Source organism: Equus przewalskii, chromosome 8 (genome assembly GCF_037783145.1).
Source record: "Equus przewalskii isolate Varuska chromosome 8, EquPr2, whole genome shotgun sequence".
NCBI lineage: Eukaryota > Metazoa > Chordata > Mammalia > Perissodactyla > Equidae > Equus > Equus przewalskii.
This window is the reverse complement of record NC_091838.1, coordinates 47,460,139-47,483,554: the sequence shown is the minus strand read 5'-3', so window position 1 is coordinate 47,483,554 and position 23,416 is coordinate 47,460,139. Positions and strand designations below refer to the sequence as shown.

The window sequence follows — 23,416 nt, the reverse complement described above, 5'->3', positions numbered from 1 at the left end:
GGGCTTTGTTTGTTGTTGTTTTTCCAGTACCTTTAGATGCACTTTTAGATTGTCTATTTGGAATTATTCTTCTTTGTTGAGGTAGGCCTGAATTGCTATAAACTTCCCTCTTAGAACCACTTTTGCTGTATCCCATAGATTTTGGCATGTCATGTTTTCATTTTCATTTGTCTCCAGGAATTTTTTGATTTCTTCATTGACCCAATCGTTGTTCAGTAGCATTTGTTTAATCTCCACATTTTTGTGGCTTTTCTGGTTTTCTTCCAACCTTCTTAAATTTATTGAGACTTGTTTGTGGCCTAATATGTGATCAATCCTGGAGAATGTTTCATGGGCATTTGAAAAGAATGTGTATTCTGTGGTTTTTGGATGGAATGTTCTGTATATATCTACTAAGTCCATCTGGTCTAATGTGTCCTTTAAGGCCAGTGTTTCCTTACTGATCTTCTGTTTGGGTGATCTATCCATTGGTGTAAGTGGAGTGTTAAAGTCCCCTACTATGATTGTGTTACTGTCTATTTCTCCTTTTATGTCTGTTAATAATTGCTTTATATAATTAGGCGCTCCTATTTGGGGTGTATAGATATTTACAAGTGTTATATTTTCTTGTTGGATTGTTCCCTTTATCATTATGTAATGCCCGTCTTTGTCTCTTGTTACAGTTTTGGTTTTAAAGTCTATTTTGTCTGATATAAGTATTGCCACTCCCGCTTTCTTTTCTTTGCCATTTGCATGGAATATCTTTTTCCATCCTTTCACTTTCAGTTTGTGAGTGTCTGTAGGTCCGAAGTGTGTCTCTTGTATGCAGCGTATACATGGGTCTCGTTTTTTTAATCCAATTGGCCACCCTATGGCATTTGATTGGAGCATTTAGTCCACTGACATTTAAAGTAGCTATTGATAAGTATGTATTTATGGCCATTTTGTCACTTTTTTTTCCCTGGGTGTTTTAGTAGTTCTTCTCTGTTCCTTTCTTTTTCTCTTGCTGTCTTCCCTTGTAGTTTGATGACTATCTTTAGTAAAATGTTTGATTTCTTTTCTCTTACTTTTTTTCTTGCTTGTTATAGGTTTCTGATTTGTGATTACCATGAGGCTCCTATTTAATATACCAGGCATATAACAGTCTATATTGAGTTGATAGACTGTTTAGCGTGAGCTCTTTCTAAAAGCTCTACTTTTTCACTCTCCTCCTCCCACATTATATATTTTTCAAATCATATATAGTCTCTTGTTTAGTGTGTGTCTATCCATTACCCTTTTATCTTTGAAATAGGTGATTTTAGTACACTTGTCTTTCAACCTTCATATTATCTTCACAGGTAGCTGATCTGCTGCCTTTACTATATTTTTACCTTACAAGTGATTTTATTGCCTGGTTTTTTGTTGTTGTTGTTTTGTTTTGTTTTGTTGATAATTTTTTTTTATCTCTATTTGTGGTCATTGCTTTCCCACTTAAATAAGTCCCTGCAGCATTTCTTGCAGAACTGGTTTCTTTGTGATAAACTCCTATAATTTTTGCTTGTCTGGGAAGCTCTTTATCTCTCCTTCCATTCTGAATGACAACTTTAATGGATAGAGTATTCTTGGCTGTAGGTTTTTTCCTTTTAGCACTTTAAATATGTCATGCCATTCTCTTCTCGCATGTAGGGTCTCAGCTGAGAAGTCTGCTGATAGCCTGATGGGCTTCCCTTTATACGTCACTTGTGGCCTTTCTCTTGCTGCTTTTAGGATTTTCTCTCTGTCTTTAATTTTGGGCATTTTGATTATAATGTGTCTTGGTGTGGGCCTATTTGGGCTTATCTTCTTTGGAGCTCTCTGTGCTTCCTGAACTTGGATGTCTGTTTCCTTCCTCAAGTTAGGAAAACTTTCCTCTATTATTTCTACAGATAAATTTTCTGCCCCTTTGTCACTCTCTTCTCCTTCTGGGACACCTCTAATCCAAATGTTAGCATGCTTGATATTGTCCCAGAGTTCCCTTAGACTGTTCTTATTCTGTCTAATACTTTTTTCTCTTTTCTGTTCTGCTTGCATGATTTCCTTTAGTCTTTTGTCTAGCTCACTGATCCATTCTTCTGCTTCCTCTACTCTGCTATTGAGTCCCTCTAGTGAATTTCTCATTTCAAGTATTGTATTCTTCATTTCTGATTGGTTTTTTTTTAATATCTTCCAGCTTTTTGCTGATGTGCTCACTGTGTTCATCCATTCTTCTCTGCATATCTGTGAGCATCCTCATGATATTTTGTTTGAACTCTTTGTTGAGTAGGTCGCTAGCTTCTGTTTCATTTAGTCCTTTTTCTGGGGTTTTGTACTGTTCCCTTGCTTGGAAAGTATTCCTTTGCCTCCTCCTTATGCCTCTTTCTTTGTGCTTATTTCTATGTATTAGGTGAGTCGGCTATGTCTCCTGATCTTGGAGAAGTGGCCTTATGTATGAGATGCTTTATGAGGCCCAGCAGTGTGCTTCCCTCTCATCACCAGTCTATAAGAACCAGGAGTGACCTCTTTGTGGGCTACTTGTGTCCTTCTGCTGTGGCAGGGTTGTTCCCACTGCGGGTACCCAGGGAGTCTAATCTTCCCTTCCCTGGCCAGCTGTTTGTAAATCCGGTTTGGGGAGTCTCAGCACTGTTGGCTACCAAGTCTATCAGCACACTCCTATTGCAGTTGCCCTCTTAATTGGCTTGGTACCCAGTGTAGCTGGTTGCTAGGCTCAGGGGGTACAGTTGTGATAGGCCTAAGGCCTACAAGGCTGTTGCCAGTTCTCTTAGGAGTGCAGCTGAGTGGGGCTGGCCCTTGGCATGGGGCACTCAATTGTTTCAGGCTTTTGGAAGGTGGGGCTGATCCTTTTTATGGCTATTTGTGAAGCACAGGTCTTCTGTGCTGATAAGCCTCACCCCCCCCCCCCCACAGGACCATAAACACCATCAACACAATCCTGGTCTGTGCACACTTCTCAACCCCCTGGAGCGTACCCTGATGCCACACTGCAGAGGCCCCCACCTCTCCACCAATGCCCCCCCCCCCAACAGTTCACCTGGTCCTCTCACAGGCCCTGCCCCACAGAGGCAGACACCCTTGCCTGCCTGTAGAGGATCAAGGTACCCAGTCAATGCAGGCTGAAAAGTAGCCTGGGGGCTTACTGGGGCCAGTCCTTAGGGCAGGTTGCCTTCCCTGGCTGAACTGGATTAAATCTGTTCTCTAGTGGGTGTGGCAGACCCCTGGGCTAACAGGCCAAGGGATGAACCTCAATGGCCCCCACCGGGGTCCTGTCAGCATGCCTGGGCCAGCTCAGAACAATGGCCCCCACAAATGTCTCAATCTCTGGAGAGGTCCCTCCTCTCACCAAGATGCCCCCAGATCCCACCAGGTGAGTCTCGTTTTATGAAAGGACTGTCAGCCTTCTCTCTGGTGATTTTAGGTTGTTGCAATGAGTGAGTTTGTGTGTGGGCCCTTTAAGACCTGGGTCTTTTCGGCTTTAGGCTGATAGCTTTTCTGGGGGTATCCTCCCTGCAGTTAATAGCCAGCAAAGCCAGACAGTAAGAACCCCCGTCTCAGTGGGGCTGAGTCTGAAGGATGCTTATAGCCATATCGGCCCCACTCCGGACCTCACTCCTCCAGGGAGGGCTGCGTACCTTAGGGGGCTCCCACCTGGCCAGCTGAGAAGCTCCGCTGCTCCGAAAGGTGACTTTTTTCCTCTCCAGAAGGAATTTCTGCCTCTTCTGCCTTCATCAGGACTGTCCCTTGTAGTGGGGGTTCTTTTTATCCAGTTTTCAATCCAGGATAATTGTTCCAAAAATTATTGTAACCTGGTTGTGTTCGTGGGAGGAGACGAGTTCAACATCTGCTCACACTGCCATCTTGACAAGATCTTACGTTTAACTTTTTAAGAAACCGTCAACCTATTTTCCAAAATGGTGGTATAATTTTATATTCCCAGGAGTTACAGTTCCTCCACATCCCTGTCAACACTTCATATGGTCAATCTTTTAAATTTTAGCTATTCTAACAGGTTTGTGGTGGTATCTCTTGTGGCCTTAATTTATATTTCTCTAGAAACTAATGATATTGAGCATCTTTTCATGCACTTATTTCCCATTCTTTTGGTGAAGTATCTGATCAAATATTTTGCTTATTTTTTATTTGCCTGTTTCCTTATTATTGAGTTTTAAAAATTCTTTATATATTCTTGATACAAGTCCTTTATTGGATACACGATTTGCAAATATTATCTCCTAGTCTGTGGTTTTTTCATTTTATTCTTCGGATAGTATCTTTCAAAGAGCAAAAGTTTTCAATTTTGAAGAAGTTTAATTTAACAACTTTGTCTTTTATGGATTGTGCCACATGTCCTTATCTAAGGAATATTTGTCTAATCCAAGTTCATAAAGATTTTATTCTATATTTTCTTCTAGAACTTTTGTATTTCAGGTTTACATTAAGGTATATGATCCATTTTGAGTTAATCTTTGCATATGGTTAAGACCAAAATGCATTTGGTTAAGGCCCAAAGTTAATACGTAATCATGAAATGTGTTGGGTAATGAAATTAAAGATAGTTTTCCTTGTTTCAAATTTTTTCTTTTAGAATATTGTTACATTAACTTTTCAATAAATAGACCATTGTAAAAAGGAAATACTATGAGGAAAAGATGTGTTCCTAAGCCGAGCCCTAAACCTAATCCCCTGAAATGCTGACTTGACTAATGCAGCTGAGACACTAGCAACATTAGCTGCCACTCAGAGGGAGTGAGACAGATAACCCAAGGGTATATGTGGAAACGGTGAAAACTTATTGTCGGAAGTAGTTCTCCGTGGGTTTCTCACATTTCTGAATATACTGTGAGCAGAGGCAGTAAACAAGCTTTGTTGTGGACTGTCTTTTTAAGGATGTTTGCACTGAGAACAGCCTTGGAAAACAGAGATAGTACCCTACAGAGAAGAAAGCAGGTTTGTTTGCTTTCCAGTAAAACAAAGATAATGTTTCCCTCCAGAACAGAATTTTGGGCAGATTTGCTTGTATCCTATTATAAAAGATGGAGGTTTTCTAAATTTGGGATTCTTCAACTGTGACACAAACCCACTGAGTGTGCAGCATCTATCTGGGCCACTCTGCACCACTACCATGGGATTCGGGGGCCAGGGGAACTGACATGAACTTGAAGTTTATTGGCTTGCCATGCTGTGAGTAACAAAGTCCTTTGTGTCTATCCCAGGAGTCTTTTATTCTATATTTTCTTCTGCTGCTAGGTCACTTTGTTAATCTGTAAGTAGGGTAAAATCTCAGACCCTTCACAGTTCTTGACACTTACCTCTACTCTTTAGGCCTTAATACAGACCCCCCTAAGTGCATAACTGAGTCAGTCTACTTAGTTAGGCAGCACATGCTGTCAGTGATGCTACACTTGCCATGCACTCTTCTATGGCCATGGAGCTCGTGCCTAACCCTACCTAGGAAACTTGTATACCACTCTGCATAATAAAGTGATATTAGCTCAGAGAAGAGGATTGCCTACAACACTGCAAGAAAGAGAAAATTAGTATTAGTCCCTCTTGTATAATGTCACTTATATGTGGAATCTAAAAAAGCTAAACTCATAAAAACAAAGTAGAATGGTGGTTACCAGGGGCTAGGGGTTAGGGTCACTGAGGAGATGTTGCTTAAGGGTACAAACTTGCAACTAGCAGGTAAATAAGTCCTGGAGATCTAATGCATAGTGATTATAGTCAACTAATCAGCATATAGTGATTATAGTCAACAATATTGTATTATAAGCTTCAAAGTTTCTAAGAGACTTGATCTTAATTGTTCTTACCATAAAAAAAGAAATGATAATTATGTGATGTGGCAGAGATGTTAGCTAATGCCATGGTGGTAATTATACTGCAATATATAAATGGATCAAATCAACATGTTGTACACCTTAAACTTACACAATGTTTTATGCCAATTATAAATAAATAAATATTTGTCCTTCAGAAGTAGGTTTATAGTTTTGGGCAATTTAAGAGTCTGCCTTCTTCCACTTCGAATAGATGTTAACATTTCAGGACATCTGAGATAAACCTACTTTTTAAAGCTGGGACCTAATCCGCAAGATCATTTATCCAGCAAGACTAATATTTTAACATAAATACAGAAATAACAAACTATAGAATTAGTTTAAGAGTCACTTTATGTTCTTACTTTGGCCAACTCATTATCAGGTTCAACAGCTAGTACTTTCCTCAAATCTTCTCCAGCCTCCTGCAGCTTGTTTTGATGTTTATATGTAGTGGCACGCCGCAGAAGAGCTGAAAAGTTACCAAAATAAAAGTTACAGTTTTTAACAAATGGCATCATAGTTAGAGCATATTTTTCAAGAGGAAGAATATACGTAGCACAGAACAGGTTAGGATGCGACTGTGCCAAGTTTAACTACACCTGTTTTCATATTGTTGCACGTAGAGAAAATGACACTGAGGCAAACAGAAGAGGCTGCGTCAGGCAACTGTCCCCTCCAACAACCTGGCCCCTTGGCAGCCCCAGGCCCTGACAGCTCCTCCAAGGGCTTAGAGACTCCATACCTCAACCCTTCAGAGCCACCAGGCTGTGCTACAATACTGGGAAGATTTTCACTAAACAATAACATTTTTCTCCTTATAATCATCACTAGTTTTATTTTATCACTTTATGAAAACTTAGAAAACCCTTTATTCAAAGTTAGCATATTACGGCATCTGGCTCAGAACATGGGTCATTACTGAAATCTATAGCAATCTCCAAAATGATTAGAAGGAGGTATTTCACATAGGGAACTGAGAGAATCCTGACTGTTAAGTCAGCTAGGTTTACAAATTGAGCACTTTGGCAATTTGCATCAGATTTTTTCTTAGGTTTCAATGTATAATTTGATAATTATTTTGTACTGAAAATGAATGCCTTTCTAGTCTCATCATTATCCATTATATAATGAGAGAACTTGGTGTAATAAGTCATTATTTCGAAAATAATTATACTTGGAAATCTGAAAAGTGAGAAATTTATATCTACTATGTTTTAATATGCTATTTAAAACATAAATTTAACCAATTTGATTTTAGTCTTAGAATGAGCCATGAAAATCCAAAGGATAAATCATTTTGTCATAAATTTAATCAAAACTGTAACACTATAAGTACAAGTTTAGCTCTTACTACTACTACTCAGATTTCAGAAGGGAATGTCCACAAAGAAATATTCATGATATAACAATTATCATTTTTTTAAACTTTTTATTTTGGAAATAATTTTAGATTTATAGAAGAGTTGCAAAAATAATACAGAGAGTCTCATATACCTTCACTCAGAGTTCCCTAATGCTAACATCCTTCATAACTATGGTATTTTGTCAAAACTAAGAAATTAACATTGGTACATTTACTATTAACTAAGCTACAGGCTTTCTTTGGATTTCACCAATTTTTCCACTAATGTCCTTTGTCTGTTCCAGGACGTAATCCAAATACCACAATGCATTTAGAACAATTATGTGGGGCCGGCCCCTTGGCCAAGTGGTTAAATTCGCAACCTCTGCTTCGGCAGCCCAGGGTTTCGGGGGTTCAGATCCTGGGCGGAAATGATACTGCTCACCAGGCCATGCTAAGGCAGCATCCCACATAGCTCAACCAGAAGGCCCTACAATTATAATATACAACTATGTACTGGGGGGTCTTCAGGAGAAGAAGAAGGAAAGAAAAGATTGCAACAGATGTGAGCTCAGGGGCCAATCTAAAAAAAAAAAATTGAATAAAGAGCTCTTTCTACTTTAGGAAAACAACCAATTATCTTTTGAGTAAAAAATAAAATTTTGAAGAGGAAGTTATTTATTCACTTAAGCAAACATACTAATGTTTTATGGCCATACTCATTACTAGATTTGGCTCTCTCAAGTTTGTTTTTTAAATAGGAAAGATTCTAGCACTTAAGAAATTACTCAAACAGGGAAAGAATGAAAATATAAGGCCATTCTAGTGGCAGAAGAGTAGCACAGTGGTTGAATGTGGGCTCTGGAGTCTGTTGTCCAGGGTTGAGTTCTGGCTCTGCCATTTCCTAGTTATGTGACCTTGGGTGAGTTGTTTAATCTTTTTATGCCTCAGTTCCCTCTTTTGTAAAATGAGTGTACTAATAACAGTATCTGCACCTCTACTGAGCTGTTGTGAAAATTAACAGAGTTAATACATGTAAAGCGCTTGGCATAGAGCCTCGCACAGTGGTGGTGTGGGCCCATCAGGAAATCATAAAATTTTACCAGGCACCTGCCTAAAGCGGGGAGCACACTCATACTCTACAATAGAGACAAAATACAGGCACAAGAGGACTTTACTGGTGAAAGGAGGGCAATCCATGGCAATGACAGTCGGGGCTGATGCACCAAGATACCCCCTCAGCACACCTATGGTTTCTGCTTATCCATGTTTGTAGGCACAAAAGGGTACAACCCATGTGAAAAAAAAATTAAGAGTTTATATTTATTTGAATCCATAAATGTTTAAAGAAATTGAATGAGTCTATTATAATTTATGCTGCTCCCTCTTGGAAAGATTCTTTCTTGATAACAGAAAAGTAGAGTCTGACTTGCACACTTCAGGCTTGGACCGTGGCAAGGTGGCACAGTCACAGAGACAGGGAATCAGGACACAGTACAGGTTTTGGTGGAAAGATGCAGTCAGTTTGGACATGTTTAATCTAAAATGTCTATGGACATCCAGGTGACAATGCCCACAAAGCAGCTGGTAGAAGATTCTAGAGCCTGGGTGTGGGCTCATTATATTATATTAATAACTATCAGAAAATCTACATTAAATTATACTTAAATATTTTTTGGATAAAAAGACACAGTTCAATAAGCCAGTAACAAAAAGATAAATACTGTCTGATTCCACTTATATGAGGTATTTAGAACAGTAAAATCATAGAGACAGAAAGTAGAATGGTGGTTGCTAGAGACTGGGCAAAGGGGAGAATAGAGAGTTGTTATTTAATGGGTACAGAGTTTCAGTTTTGCAAGATAAAAAAAGTTCTGGAGATGGACGGTAGTGATGACTGCACAACAATATGAATATATTTAATACCACTGAACTGTACATTTAAAAATGATTTAAGATGGAAAATTTCATGTTATATGTATTTTACCACAATAAAAAAATTTAAAGGAAAAACAAAGCACATTCAAATGCAAGTTTGAGATATTTCTCTAAAAACACATATACCTTTTATTCAATCTTCTTGGATTATTAGCTACTTGAGTGCAAATAATCAGGAACTTAAATTCCAAGTTAAACTGGAAATTAAAAGTAACTTTATGAAGGTAATGATTCACATAGAGAAATTCGACGTTATTTGAAATGTAAATGTAATGAGTGTCTTCACAAATGGTCTTTAACAGATCCTGCCGTAAATTTAAAAGCATTCTATGACATGTTTTACCCTTTAAATTTCCAGGTTCTAACTCCAAGACCTTTTCACAATCCTGAAAAGCGCTGTTCCAGTTCCGTAGTTTGATTTCTGCTTGAGCGCGGTTATTATAGGCCACTATGGTGGGAAGCACTGATATGCTCCTATAAAAGAGACATTTATTGGCAACAAGCAGACCAGAGGCAAACATAAGATAGAGAAACTCAATTAAAGTTGTAAATAAAACAATTATAGCCTGTGTTACGGGTGGAATTGTGTCCCTCAAAATTCATATGTTGAAGTCCTAACCCCTAGTACCTCAGAATGTGACTGTATTTGAAGATAGTCTTTAAAGAGATGTTTAAGTTAAATCAGGTCGTGAGGGTGGGCCCTAATCCAATATGACTGGTGTCCTTATAAGAACAGGAGATTGGAACACAGGCAAGCACAGAGGAAAGACCACTTGAAAATACAGAAAGATAGCCACACAAGCCAGGAGAGGGGCCTGAGAAGAAACCAACCCTGCCAACACCTTGATCTCAGACTTCTAGCCTCCAGAACCGTGAGAAAACAAACTTCTGTTGTTTAAACCACTCAGTCTGTAGCACGTTGTTACAGACGCCCAGGAAAACTAAAACTGCCTGCACCATCAAAAGTATTAAAATACAATTCCATAAACGTAATAAATTAATATTTAGACAGATGCTTAAACATCCAGTGAAGTGGTTTACAGTTGACTCTGCCTTTAGAGGAGCCATGGTATTTAAACACCCATAGATCTTCTTAAAAATCAGTTTAGTTAACGTCAAATATCAAATACATTTTTTTGACTCCTTGGGGACGATTTCCTAGTACAAAAAATTGGAGCAACTGACCACAACTAATATCCTTTATTAAGTTGTTATTGTGTTAACAGACACAAATAAATTGTAATCTAAAAGTAGATTTAACTCTAAGGAAGTGATCATAATTTAATCAAGGAATTTAATTGAAGGAAACAGAGAATAGTAGTAATTGAGGAATACAGATTTTAAGAGAGCAAATTTCACTACATTTAGTGTATGGATGCAAAATAATTAAGGAAAAGAAGAACTTAACTAAGTTCTTTCAGTTCTACCTTGCTGTTTCTTAAAAAGTTGATTTGGAATGCAGTGAAATAATGCATTCCTAGAGATAGGAAAAATAATGGTATCAGTGCATTGAATTTTGTAAATCCAGAAGAAGATGAAATGGAAAAGTCACAAAAAGTGTCAATTTACTAAGATCATTAAAGATGAATATAAAGAAATTACATGGTTGGGTAGAGACTAAATGTGGAAAATGCATGTAAGAAGAAATAACACAAGTACCTGACAATACTTCCCACATGCCAGGCACTCAACGCTAAACTCATTTAATCCTCATTACAATTTGGAGGAGGTATTACTGCTCTTCCCATTCTACAGAGGAGAAAATGGATGCAACAGAAAGGTTAAGTAACATGCCCAAGGCCACAAGCTAGTAAATGGTTGAGTCAGGATTCAAACAGGCTGCCTTTCAGCATGCTTTAATCCTCACAGCTGCTCTGAGGTAGGCACTGTAATAGCCTCATCACATTAAGAAAGCTGAGTTGAGAGAGATGAAGAATCTGTTCCAGGTCAGAAAGTCTGAGTTCCCTTAACCATTATGCTATGCTGCTTTAATTCTTCACCTCTATCATTTCTTGAAAGAAGACAAGAAAAATTTTGTTCCCTGTGATAGACAAGAGATTCTTTACTGGTAGAAATCTACAAGAAGGGAGAGAAGGATATCAGAGCTGACATCCACCTGCCTGAACAGGGGAATGTGTACTGAATGAATGATACATTGATATCCTCTTTACCTTGTATGTTCACTTAAATAGTTGAGGTAAACTTCTTTAGAGATGCAAACAACATTGAAAAAAATTGGTGGAAGGAAGATTGTACAGAGTTTAGTTCTAAAATTAGTGGTTCTATAAGCACAGTTTGTCTATAATAATATTTTAGGAAATTAGTCTACTTTTCATATACTGTAAGAGCTTCAAAAGTTCATACAAGTACTTATTGAACATCTACCATGAACCAGGTACTTTGCTGGGCCTTGGAGATACAATGGTATAAAAAACCTAACAGGTGGGCTCTGCTCTTACAGAGCTTACAGTCTAGTTAGCATCAGATCACACAAACTTAAACTGTAACTCCAACAAATACTATAAAGAAGAAATAAGACTGCTAGAAGAGCCTATAAATTGGAGGTGGGGGGTATGGAATGGGTGGAGATTTAACCTGGTCTGGGAAGTAAAGGAAGACTTGTCCAAAGAAGTGAGGCAAGGGCTGAGATCTGAAGGATAAATTAGAGTTAACTAGATAATGAGAAGAGGAAAGAGTATTCTAGACAGAGGACCCAGCATATGCAAAGGTCCTGGGGTGGAAGGTAGCACCATGTACTAAGATTAGATCCAGGCAATCTGACCGCAGAACTTGAGTTCTTAACCTCTATGCTATATGGACTTTCTGTCAAGTTCTACCCTATTTTCTCTGTAAAATAGGAAAGTCGGGACCTTTGTCAAAAGTGGGAGTTGGTGGGAGCTTAGAGGTCTCAGAAAAGTATTGAAAAAACAAGGCAGACACAAGTGAATTTATGATAAACCACAAGTACAATATCTTGAGTGATTCTGACACAGACTTTTTTAGCTTATTTATATCATTTCAACAATTAAATTTAAACATTATCATTTTTTTAAATGTTAAGTTAAACCACAGCAAAAATCTGCTCACCTAGTATAATACATCACAGCTTCTTCATAATCTCCTGAGTTGAAAGCTTCATTTCCTTTTTCCTTTTCACGGGTAGCAAGAAAATCCTTCTCCTTCTCAGTTAGACCTAGAAATAAATGTTACCTGCTGTAAGTAAACATATAATTTAAAGAATTTTTTAAAAATTAAATTCCAAGAATGATTATTTTAACAGAAGCAGAAAACTGTAAAATAAATAAAAGAAAATAAAAGGTTTTCCAAGTTTAAGAATGTTTCTTTTTTTTAATCATTCATAATTTTTGAAGGTTTAGGTTTTTTGATTGGTTTTGTTTCACTTTAAAGGTGCTATATGCCTATGGACTTCAAAAGAAAACAAACTGTTCCAGTTTTTTGTTTTGAGGGAACAATTTTTAAAAATTTGAGGGATTTGGAGGAAAAAGAGGATTCGAGAAAAGGAATAGGAAATAAATGAATTACAGTAAAAAATAGGTTTATATTTTTAAGTCTTACTAAATTTAAGCAGTATAACTGTTACTTATATAAAATTAAGTAGCTAAAGGACAGAACTGAATTTGTTAGAGGTGGTCAACTCTAGGAGAAAATCCATAAACTTTTAATGGAAATCTGCAAGACTTAAAGAAAATGTCTTTTCTTTGAATGTCTTCCCATTTGAAAGCTTCTATTATAATTCAAAAATTTCAAGACTACTGAATTATTCTTATTTTTCCCCAATTACCTGCTGTGTCTATTTTTGTCTCAATTTTAGACAAATGTGACTTGTTGTTTACTACAGTTTTTCCTTTGTAATCCTCATCAATTTTTGAACACTCCTTTTCCACGTCAAATCTTAAATGAAAGAATAATAAAAACTGAAAAAAGTACAATACAAGTAAGAAAATAAAATTTATTATTGACATTCTTGTATTTGTATCACTGTGCCTTTAGAGACATATTCCAAAAACGCATAATAGGTTTGTATTACAAGTTATCTGTATTCTTTCTTAGAAACCATGCAATTTATCAAAGACTTAAATATTAATCAGACCTAAACCGTTTAGAACTTTGTAATTAAAATTATGACCAATTTCTCTCAATTTAAAATTTTTGTTCTTTTTTATTTTGGATGGGTAGAAAAATTACATTAGTTATTTTAGGTTGCTCTTATAAACAAAAGGGTGCAGTTGATTTTTATTTAATGAAAAATCAAGATCGAAAGTACTTAGACTGGATACTCCTAGTACTCTACTGAAGTAACTTGGTACTCTTGATATGTTCAGGTTTATAATAATTAAGAAGTTATTACAGTATTTTATGTTAGAGAATTATTCATTGACAAATTTTATATAAAGAAATATAAAACATACTTATCCCACTCTGCATAATCTCTTGGAATTTTCTTTTTTGCTGGCCTACTTTTAGAATATATTTCCTGAAAGAATAAAATCATATTTTATGAGACATATAAGATTAGCAGGTTTTACTATAAATGCAATGTAAACTATTGGATTAAGATATATGAATTGAATGGATAAGAAACATAGGTACTTGAAGTTATGACAACTCCAGTATTATAATTATTAACATAATAATACACAGGTTAAAAAAGGATTTTCAATTTGTAGTTAATTCTGGGAGCAATTTACAGGTCTTTAAGTACATACATAAAACTTAAAAATTCCCATGTATGAAATATGATTATTTGTGATTTTCTTAAAATAAAGTACTAAACTCATTCATTCTTTTAAAACTTAGGCACTGAAGAAATAAGAATAACTACTTTGCTGTATTAGCGCTGTTTTGTTTGCAATGGCAGACACCGAACTTGGACTAATTCTACTAAAAAATAATAAATCATTGGCTTATGTAACCAAACTGATGAAAGTGCAAGGGTGTTGCCAGACAAAGGATTCACATGCCCTCTCTCTCCAGCTCTCCGGCTCTCCCACTGTCCCTAGTCACTGCTTCTCAACGCCCACTGACTTTGTTTCCCCTGCTGGGTACTTGCTTTTTCCATGTGGTAGGAAACACGGCCACAAGCAGTCTGGGATTATAACCTCACAGGCCTCCCAATCAGAAGGGAAAAGAAGAGGTACTCTTCTTTCCATCTTTAGTTATGATATCCCAGGGAAGAACTCTGATTGGCTAGCTTGGGTCATGCACCTGTCCCTGATCAAGCACTAGCTTGGTGCTATTAAGTGGCCCAACCTAGGTCACATGCCCACTGCAAGCACCAGAAGGGAATGGGAGGAAAGCAAACAATAGACATTATGCTCACAAACAGTTTCTCAAATAGTTTCTTAAAAGTTAGTCATAACCTGAAACCACTTTGAATGGGTTGTTTAACCATGCACAATTTTGTAGCAGTGCATTGGTCATTTGGAGCCATGCGGATCTTCCAAATATTCGTACATTTCATTATACAATTAAAAATAATATCTGTTAATATCTTCTTAGAGCTCATGATAAAAGTCTTCAACTACCCCCCTTAAGGGGAAATTTTGTTACAAGCAGGTATTCAAGAGCCACAAAAAAATATGAAATAGTCTAAATTGCACTTGAAAGCACAGATTTTATCACTCGTTGTTGGTAGTTTTCCTTAAAGTGACAAGCCCACTTTGTTCATTTTCAACACAGTCTGCCAAAAGTCCAGGTTTGAATAACCATAGTTTGTCTGTCAGTCACTCTTTCAATTAAAAATTGTTCCAGAAAAAAGCAGCTACTTAAGCTGGCGACTCAATCGCACAAGTGCTTTTCTTGAGATAACCTTCATATTTCACTGCACAGCAAAGTGCTTTCCGTATACTTCTCATTTTGTTAAACAGAATATTAAAAAGATGTGTCCTCAAGATTCAAGATTTAACAAAATAAGTTTTACTGTTTCATCACAGACATTTTTAAGTCAAATTGGAACTTTTTACTCTGTGTGTAGTAGTGGAGAAAACAACGATTACTAATACAGTTTGGCACCACTGCCTTGATTTGTGCTAAGGCACCAGAAGTTTTACCCTCAGTGCAAATGTCAACACAGTGAAAAAGACAAAGCATTATCATTATTTTTTAAAATAGCATTGACTTTCTGGACCCCCTAGAAGGATCTCTGGGACAACCTGGGTCCATGGCCATACTCTGAGAACCACTATATCACTAGTCTGCCTACCCAATGTACTATAAGCTCTTTGAGGGCAGAAACCAATTATTGATTGTTATATTTTCAGGGCACGACTTAGCACATAATGGGTATTCAATAAATACAAATTCATTGATTACAGACAGTGGCATCCTTACCATATTACTGTGTACCTCAGCTACCTGAGTAATTCCTAACAGGGAGTAAAAAGATCCAGGAAGGTAAATTATCAGAGAGCAGAGTAATGAAGGGCTATGGATGTTTTTTAAATAAAAATGAGGATTCAAAGAAGAGATGAGAATAACAAGAATGATTTAACCCAGAATAAGAGACAAGTAGCCATCCTTTCTGAAATGATAGGAATAAAAGATAAAAAGTAGGGCAGAGGGAATAGAATGTGTGATCCACGTGAAAGCCCAGAGACTCCCAATGCCTAGGAGACAAGCGCTAGACCCCAATATCAGGGTCAGGTGGATGCCTAGAAGCTCCGTTTCAACTTGAAGTTAAGTAAAATGGCCCTGGAACTCCAACAGGCCCCTTCTCTATAGAACCCATGGGTTAAAAAAGGAGAGGCCTACATGACAAAACAGGGATCAACTACAGAGAAACAATCATAAAGGGCTGAGGAAAAGGGAAAAAAACATGCATTAAACAGAGGTGTGTCATCTATAACTGCTTGAAAGTATCTGTTGAATGCTTTAAATTCATAGTTAATTATGTAATAAACTATTTCCTCTTTGCCTCTACTGGATGCATAAAATTATTCCCTGAAATTCTCACACACTGATTTGGATCTTAAGTGTTCATCAACACTGGTCAGAGTAGAAGAGACAAAATAACAAAAGAAAAAATGAGGAAAGGTAGTAAACCCAAGATGCAAATCTTCCCAGTAAAATGCTGTTTCATTTTCATCTCTAAGTGAGGAAATACAGTGTACTCAAGAAGGTAACAGCACATAGTCAGCTGAAAAAAATCTCTAACTCTCCAAGAGCACATCAGACTGTGGCTACTCTGATTAAACTGCGTTAACTCCCTAATAAACAACAGCCACCACCTCCTCCCCTGCCACCCATAACCCCCACCCAACAGCCTACCTTACTAACGTGAAGATGGCTGTTTGAACCACGAACTGGAGGCAAATTACCTTCCATTGCTGGAGATGTTTCAATTTCAGGAAAATGCATCTGATTTTCTTCTTTTTTAATTTCTAATACCCAACTCTGAGAAGAAGGGAGAAAAAAGAAAGTAAACACACAGTTTGAAATAATTAACCAGGCATTAGAAAAGACTACACATCATCGTAATTCCCTATGGGTCAATTTTTTAGGTGACAATTTGGTCATGCCATTCTATCTGGAATGCCCTTCCTTCTATTTTTTTTTAAATTGTGGTAAAATACACATAACAAAGTGTATCATTTTAACCACTTTTAAGTGTACAGGTCAGTATGTATATTCATATGTTGTTGTCCTTCCAACTTTTATTTATCTTGCAAGATCTTACTCCTCATCCCTTCCAGCAAGCTTTCGCTGAACTTCTCAGTGGGGCTAGAAGTGCTCCTCCTCCGTGTATTAGCATGAAGATTTAAAATCACCTATTTACTGTTCATGTTGCTCACCATACTGTAAGTTCCCTGAGGGCGAGCCTATGTCTTAATCTCACCTTTGTGATTCAAGAACCTAAAACAGCGTCTGGCATATAAGAGTTCACAGTAATGTTTATTACACTGAATTGTCACAGGTTCCAGGAAAAAAACTGAGTAAGAGATTTCTTTCCTATCTGTGAAATTCCATTATTTATTATTCAGCGAATCTATAGTGAGGGTCTAATATTTGTCAGACACTCTTAGAAAAGGCATTGGGATACAGCAATAAACTGTATTATCTGTCCTATCTGTATAGGAAGCAGGGAGGATGAAAAGGAGGCAAACAGGGGAAACAGGAGGAGAGAAAGAAAAACATAAGGGAAGAAAGGTAAAAGAGAAGAGGAGGAGTTATAGAGGAAGAAAGGGAGTAGAGAGAAGGGTAACAAGGAAGAAGAGGCAAGGAGAGGATGAAAGAAAGAGAGATGAGAAGGAGACTAACTCAAGAAGTGACTGGGAAAGGAGATACAATGGGGGAAAAAGCAGGCTCTGCAGCTAGAACTGAAAATAAAGCTGAAGAATTCTGGATATAAACTGCCACCTTAACTTGTAGACTAATTACCAGACTTCCACATGCAAGTCAATAAAATGGTAAAATGAGAGAGCTCAAAGTTTCAAAAAATTCAGTATTCTGAGTTAGAGAATACAAATACCTCAAAGTTGTTTTCAAGTGTATTATTCACCCCAGTAAAATATCCTGAATAAAATAAAATAAAATACAACGAACTGTTTCTCTAGAGTCTGTTTAAAAACACTTTCTTTTTTTAAAAAAAAAAAAAAAAGATTGGCCGTGAGCTAACATCTGTTGCTCTGTTTTTTTTTTTCTTCTTCTCCCCAAAGCCCCCCAGTACATAGTTGTATATTCTAGTTCTTCTAGTTCTGCTATGTGGGATGTCACCTCAGCATGGCTTGATGAGCGGTGCTAGGTCCCCGCCCAGGATCCAAACCGGTGAAACCCCAGGCTGCCGAAGTAGAGCACACGAACTTAACCACTCAGCCATGGGATTGGCCCCTAAAAACATTCTTTCTTTCTTTTTTTTTGTTTGAGGAAGATTAGCCCTGGGCTAACATCTGCCGCTAATCTTCCTCTTTTTGCTGAGGAAGACTGGCCCTGACTAATATCCATGCCCATCTTTCTCTATTTTATGTGGGATGCCCGCCACAGAAAGACTTGACAAGCGGCGCATAGGTCCGCACCCGGGATCCAAACCAGCAAACCCTGAGTGACCGAAGCAGAATGTGCAAACTTAAACTACTGTGCCACCAGGCTGGCCCCAAAAACATTATTTCGTAAGCAAAATGAAACAACAAAGGAACTTTGAGAAAATACAGGTAAATTTATAGCTGGTAGAGAGAAAGCTTTCCCAAGTATAAAAGCAAGAGAAGATCCTAAAAGATAAAATCAAGAGGCATGATTACATAAAATTTTTTTAAATGAATAAACATGAAAAACACTATATACAAAATTTTAAAGGCAAATAACAAACTGAAGAAAAATTTAGACTATACAGGATAGAACTCTTACAAATAAATAAGAGACATATCAATAGAAAAATTAATAAAGGGACATCTCCTCTTGGCCCTGATGGAGTAACAGGAACTGGATTTACCCTCCTGCCTAAACTCTAGAAAACTGGATAAAATATATGCAACAATGGTTTTCAGACACTAGGCAATAGGTAGCACAGGACGATGATCCTTGAAAGAAGAGAAACAAATGAGGTAAGTCTTGCATTTGCCCCAACTTACTACCTGGAATTTCCAGGCTACAGTGTAGGGAAAGGAAACCCAAACAGCCATGTGGTCCCACTGACTTCAGAAGAACAGAGTTCAGGCTTCAGGGAGGCCAAGACTGCAAAGATTTGGGGTGCAAAACATCCAAGAGGAAAGAGACAGAGCTCTGAAGATAACCTGAATAGATCTATACCTGTTAAAGAAATTGAATTCACAGTTAAAACCTTTCCTATAAAGAAAACTTGAGGCCCAGATGACATTAATGGTCAATTCTAGAAAACATTTAAGGAAGACATAATACCAATTATACACAAATTTTCTAGAAAACAGAAGAGGAGAGAACACTTCCCAACTCATTCTATCAGGCCAGCATTACCCTGCTATGAAAACCAGACAATGACATTACAAGAGAACTACAGACTAATCGCTCTCATGATCATAAACACAAAAATCCTTCATAGAATTTTAGCAAATTAAATCCAGCAATATATAAAAAAGATACAGCATGACCAAGTAGGGTTTATCATGGAATGCAAAGTTGGTATAACATCGAAAACAGTATACATAATTTACCTACTTAACAGACTACACAGAAAATCTTATATTTTTCTCTTTTTTTCTTTTTTTATTGAGTTATTGATAGGTTACAATCTTGTGAAATTTCAGTTGTACATTAATGTTTGTCAGTCATGTTGTAGGTGCACCATTTCACCCTTTGTGTCCACCCCCCCACCCCACCTTTCCCCTGGTATCCACTATATACTTTTCTTAATAAGTGCAAGAAAAGCATTTCATAAAATTTGACACCCATTCACGATAAAAATTCTCATCAAACAAGGAATAGAAGGGACCTTACTCAACCTGATAAAGGGCCATCTACATACAATCTAAAGCTACCATTATACTTAATGGCGAGAGGCAGAATGATTTCCCCCTAATATTGGGAATAAGATAAGGATATGCACTCTCACCACTTCTGTTCAACATTGTACTAGAGGTCCAAGCCCGTGCAATAAGGCAAGTAAAAGAAATAAAAAGCAGCTAGACTGGAAAAGAAGTTAATCTTTTGTTATTCACAGATGGCACAATCTTGCATATAGAAAATCCACAGAATCAACAAAAAAGCTACAAGAACTAATTTGTAATTTTAACAAGATCACAGGACACAAAGTCAATATAAAAAAATCGATTAAATAACTATAAACTTGCAATGTACAAATTACTATTAAAATTCCACTGCTAAGAGGTGTCTCGATTAGTCAAACTTATAGAAACAGAAAGTAGAATGGTGGTTGCCAGGGCTGATGGGAGAGGGAAACGGAGAATTATTTAATGGGTACAGAGTTTCGGTTCTGCAAGATGAAAAAGTTCTAGAGATTGGTTGCACAACAATGTGAAGATACTTAACACTAATGAACTGTACACTTAAAAATGGTTAAGATGGTAAATTTTACATGATATGTATTTTACCAGACCAAAAAAACCCCACAAAATTATATAACTAGAATGACTTAGAATGAAGGAAAAAACTGAAATTAAAAGACATTAACTTTTACAACAGCACGAAATATACGAAATACTTAGGAATAAATTTAGCAAAAAATACGCAAGAACTATACACTGAAAACTACAAGACACTGCCACAAAAAATTAAAGAAGACTTAAATGAACAGAGAAATATATGATGTTCGTGGATCAGAAATTCCAATATTGTTTAGATGTCAGTTCTTCCAAAATCGATCCACAAATTCAATGCAATCCCAATGCGAATACAAGCAAGCTATTTTGCAGAAATTGGTAAGCAAAGGACCTAGAATAGCTAAAACAACCTCGAAAAAGAAGAACAAAGTTGGAGGACTCACAGTCTCTGATTTCAAGACTTACTGGAATCAAGACAATGAGGTACTGGAGAAAAGACAGACGTTTTAGGTTAATGACACAGAATGGAGAGAGTCCAGAAATAGATCCACACATACACAGGTCAATTGATTTTTGATGATGGTATTGAGAAGTTCAAAGGAGAAACGATAATCTTTCATTAAACAGTGTTTGAACACTTGGATATCCGTACTGTGTGTATTATTAAAACAGATTATAGAACTAAATTTAAGAATTAAAACTATAAACTTTCTGGAAGAATCATAGGATAAAACTTAGGAATCTTGGATTAGACAAAGACTCCTTAAAAAGGACAGAAAAGAATAAACTATAAAAGAAAAATTGATTTCATCAAAATGAAAAACTTTTGCTCTTTCAAAGACACTGTTAAAAAAATGAAAAGGCAAGCCACAGAATATCAGAAAATATTTGCAAAAGATGTATCTAATGAAAGACATGTATTTTAAAACTCAGTAAGAACACAAACAACCCAATTTTCTTAAATGGGCAAAGGATTTTGGAGATTCTTCACAAAAGAAGATATATGGATGGCAAATAAGCACAAGAAAAGACACTGGACATCATTAGTCATTAGAGAAATGGAAATTAAAACCACAATGAGATGCCACTACAAACCTAATAGAATAACTAAAATTAACAAAACTGACAATACTAAGTGCTGACCAGGATGCAGGGCAACTGGAACTTTTATCCATTACTGGCAGGATTGCCACTGTGGAAAACATTTTGGCATTTGTTCATCAACTAGTAAGTGGACGTACAATCTGTGAGATATCTATACGATTTAATACTACTCAGCAATGAAAGGAAATGAACTATGGACATGCAATAAGATAGATAAATATAAAAAGCATTATGCTAAGTGAAAGAAGCCAGACACAAAAGGCAACATATTGTATGATTACATGAAAGTCTACTAAAGGCAAATCTAGAATGATATAAAGCAGTTCAGTGGTTGCCAGGAGCCAGGGTGTGGGGTCAGCATTGACTGCAAAGGGGCACAAGGAAACTTTTAAGGGTAACAGAAATGTTCTATAGCATACACATTTGTCAAAACTCAGCAAAATGTATACCATAAAACGGCTAATTTTTATTGAATGCCAATTCAATAAAGCTGATTAAAAGAAATCAGTAAACAGGCCATTAACAAAAGAAGAAATTCAAGTGACAGATAGATGAAAAAATTTAACTTTGCTAGTAATCAAACAATAAACTATTATCATTGTCTCAATTATTTAATTGATTAAAAATGTAAAAAAATGACTACAGTATCCAGTGAAGAGTACCTGAAATGGGCATTCTTACACACTGCTGGTAGAAGAGAACAAAGATATGACTTTTCTGAGAACATGGAAATATTTTAAAAGCCTTAACAATATTCAGATCCTTTGATCAAGCAATTTGAATTCTAATAATTTATCCTGAGGAAATAACAAGGGTGATACAAAAAAAATTATAAACATGTTTCTATAGCACTATTTATAGGAGCTGATTGAATTATGTTTCTTTCATAGGACAGAATATTATTCAGTCACTTAAAATACACACGTGTGTGTGTGTGCACTCACAAACACACACATTCACACTATTCTCCTGGGTGTAAGAAGCAAGCAGTACTACCTAAGTAATCACACTAAAACCCCTTTACTGACAAAAAAGAAGCCTAGGATCTTGGATAAGTGAAGTAGATGTATATACAACATGACAATGTCACAAAAACTGGTGTTATTCGATACCTTTATATCACCGTTAATTTTTTCCCATTCTTCTGCTGTAAAACTGGATGCTGTGGCTGCAGGCTTATCTTTCCTCAAAGCTCTACTTTCAGGAGCCAAGCCTCTAAGGCGCTTTTCACAAAATTCGGTAAGTTCAGGATAATATCCTTCCTCACCAGACCTTTAAAAAAATTCAGAATTTTAGAGTTACCACTTTATTTAGAGGTCATCTGGACCAGTGTTCTGCAAGCTGGGTTCCGTGGAGCCCAGGGGTTTCGCAGAGATTTCAGGGACTGCCCCGCACAAGGATGGAGGCTGGGCTGCTGGTTTCCCACTCACCATCCCCAACCAGCACAACCACCATTTTTACCTGTTAATCTATGAAGTGATGCAATGAAGGAACAAAAGGAGCTCTGAAGACACCAATTTTCATTACACACTTTAAAAGTTGAATAAATAACATGTTCTCTCCTCTTTAACACACGTTCATTTTGTACATACAGTAATTTTAAACTTATAACTGGAAATTCAATATTAGAGACAGGCAGAAAGTGAGACTTGGCACTTCCTTTCTAAGGAGGAATTCACAGCTCAATTTTTTTCCCAAAGGGATAGGAAGAAAATGGCAGAGGAACAGTTTAGAACAATACGTCTCTAAATTCAACTGCTCAAGGAACAGAATTCCGTCCTTAGAGACTTAAATGGACACATTTGTTCTTTTTTGTTTTTTTGAGAAAAATCAATCTTCTCCCCCCTCTTATAAATCTGTTTACTTTTAAATTTTTAGAAAAATAGAAATAAATACCATTTTCAAATTAAATTTTAAAAAATAACTCTAAGTCAATGCAATATAATCTAACTACGCTTTTGACAGAACTTCTTAGAACCAACAGTATCACTATGGCTTTCAAACTTTTCCATCCTTTACACTTCTCATTTTCTTTCAGTCCTTGACCAAATAGAAACGAAAATGTTCTTATACTGCTGAGAAAAATAAAAGGGAAAACAATATGATATGCTGCTTAGCTTTCCATTTTAGAAATGATAAAGTTATTACATCAACTCTGGCTGGGGACAAGCAGGGATACGTAGGGAGGACAGGAGGTTGAAGGTGATGAGAGAGAAAAAGGAAAGGAC

At 36.8% G+C, this 23,416-nt stretch overlaps 1 protein-coding gene across 5 annotated transcripts in view; it reads right to left on the bottom strand.

The window, feature by feature from the left end:
* The window catches only part of SPAG1 (sperm associated antigen 1), a 79,678-nt gene that overhangs the window by 48,708 nt on the left and 7,554 nt on the right, over positions 1–23,416 (bottom strand). For 2 of the 5 annotated variants that reach the window (XM_070631861.1, XM_070631862.1), the window contains 7 exons: positions 22,301–22,460; positions 16,384–16,509; positions 13,527–13,591; positions 12,899–13,008; positions 12,184–12,289; positions 9,440–9,570; positions 6,179–6,285 (listed from right to left, as the gene is read on the bottom strand). In XM_070631861.1, the coding sequence (XP_070487962.1) occupies positions 6,179–6,285; positions 9,440–9,570; positions 12,184–12,289; positions 12,899–13,008; positions 13,527–13,591; positions 16,384–16,509; positions 22,301–22,460 (805 nt within the window). The remainder of the gene's footprint in view (positions 1–6,178; positions 6,286–9,439; positions 9,571–12,183; positions 12,290–12,898; positions 13,009–13,526; positions 13,592–16,383; positions 16,510–22,300; positions 22,461–23,416) is intronic. The other 3 variants (XM_070631864.1, XM_070631863.1, XM_070631865.1) reach the window with 2 other exon arrangements.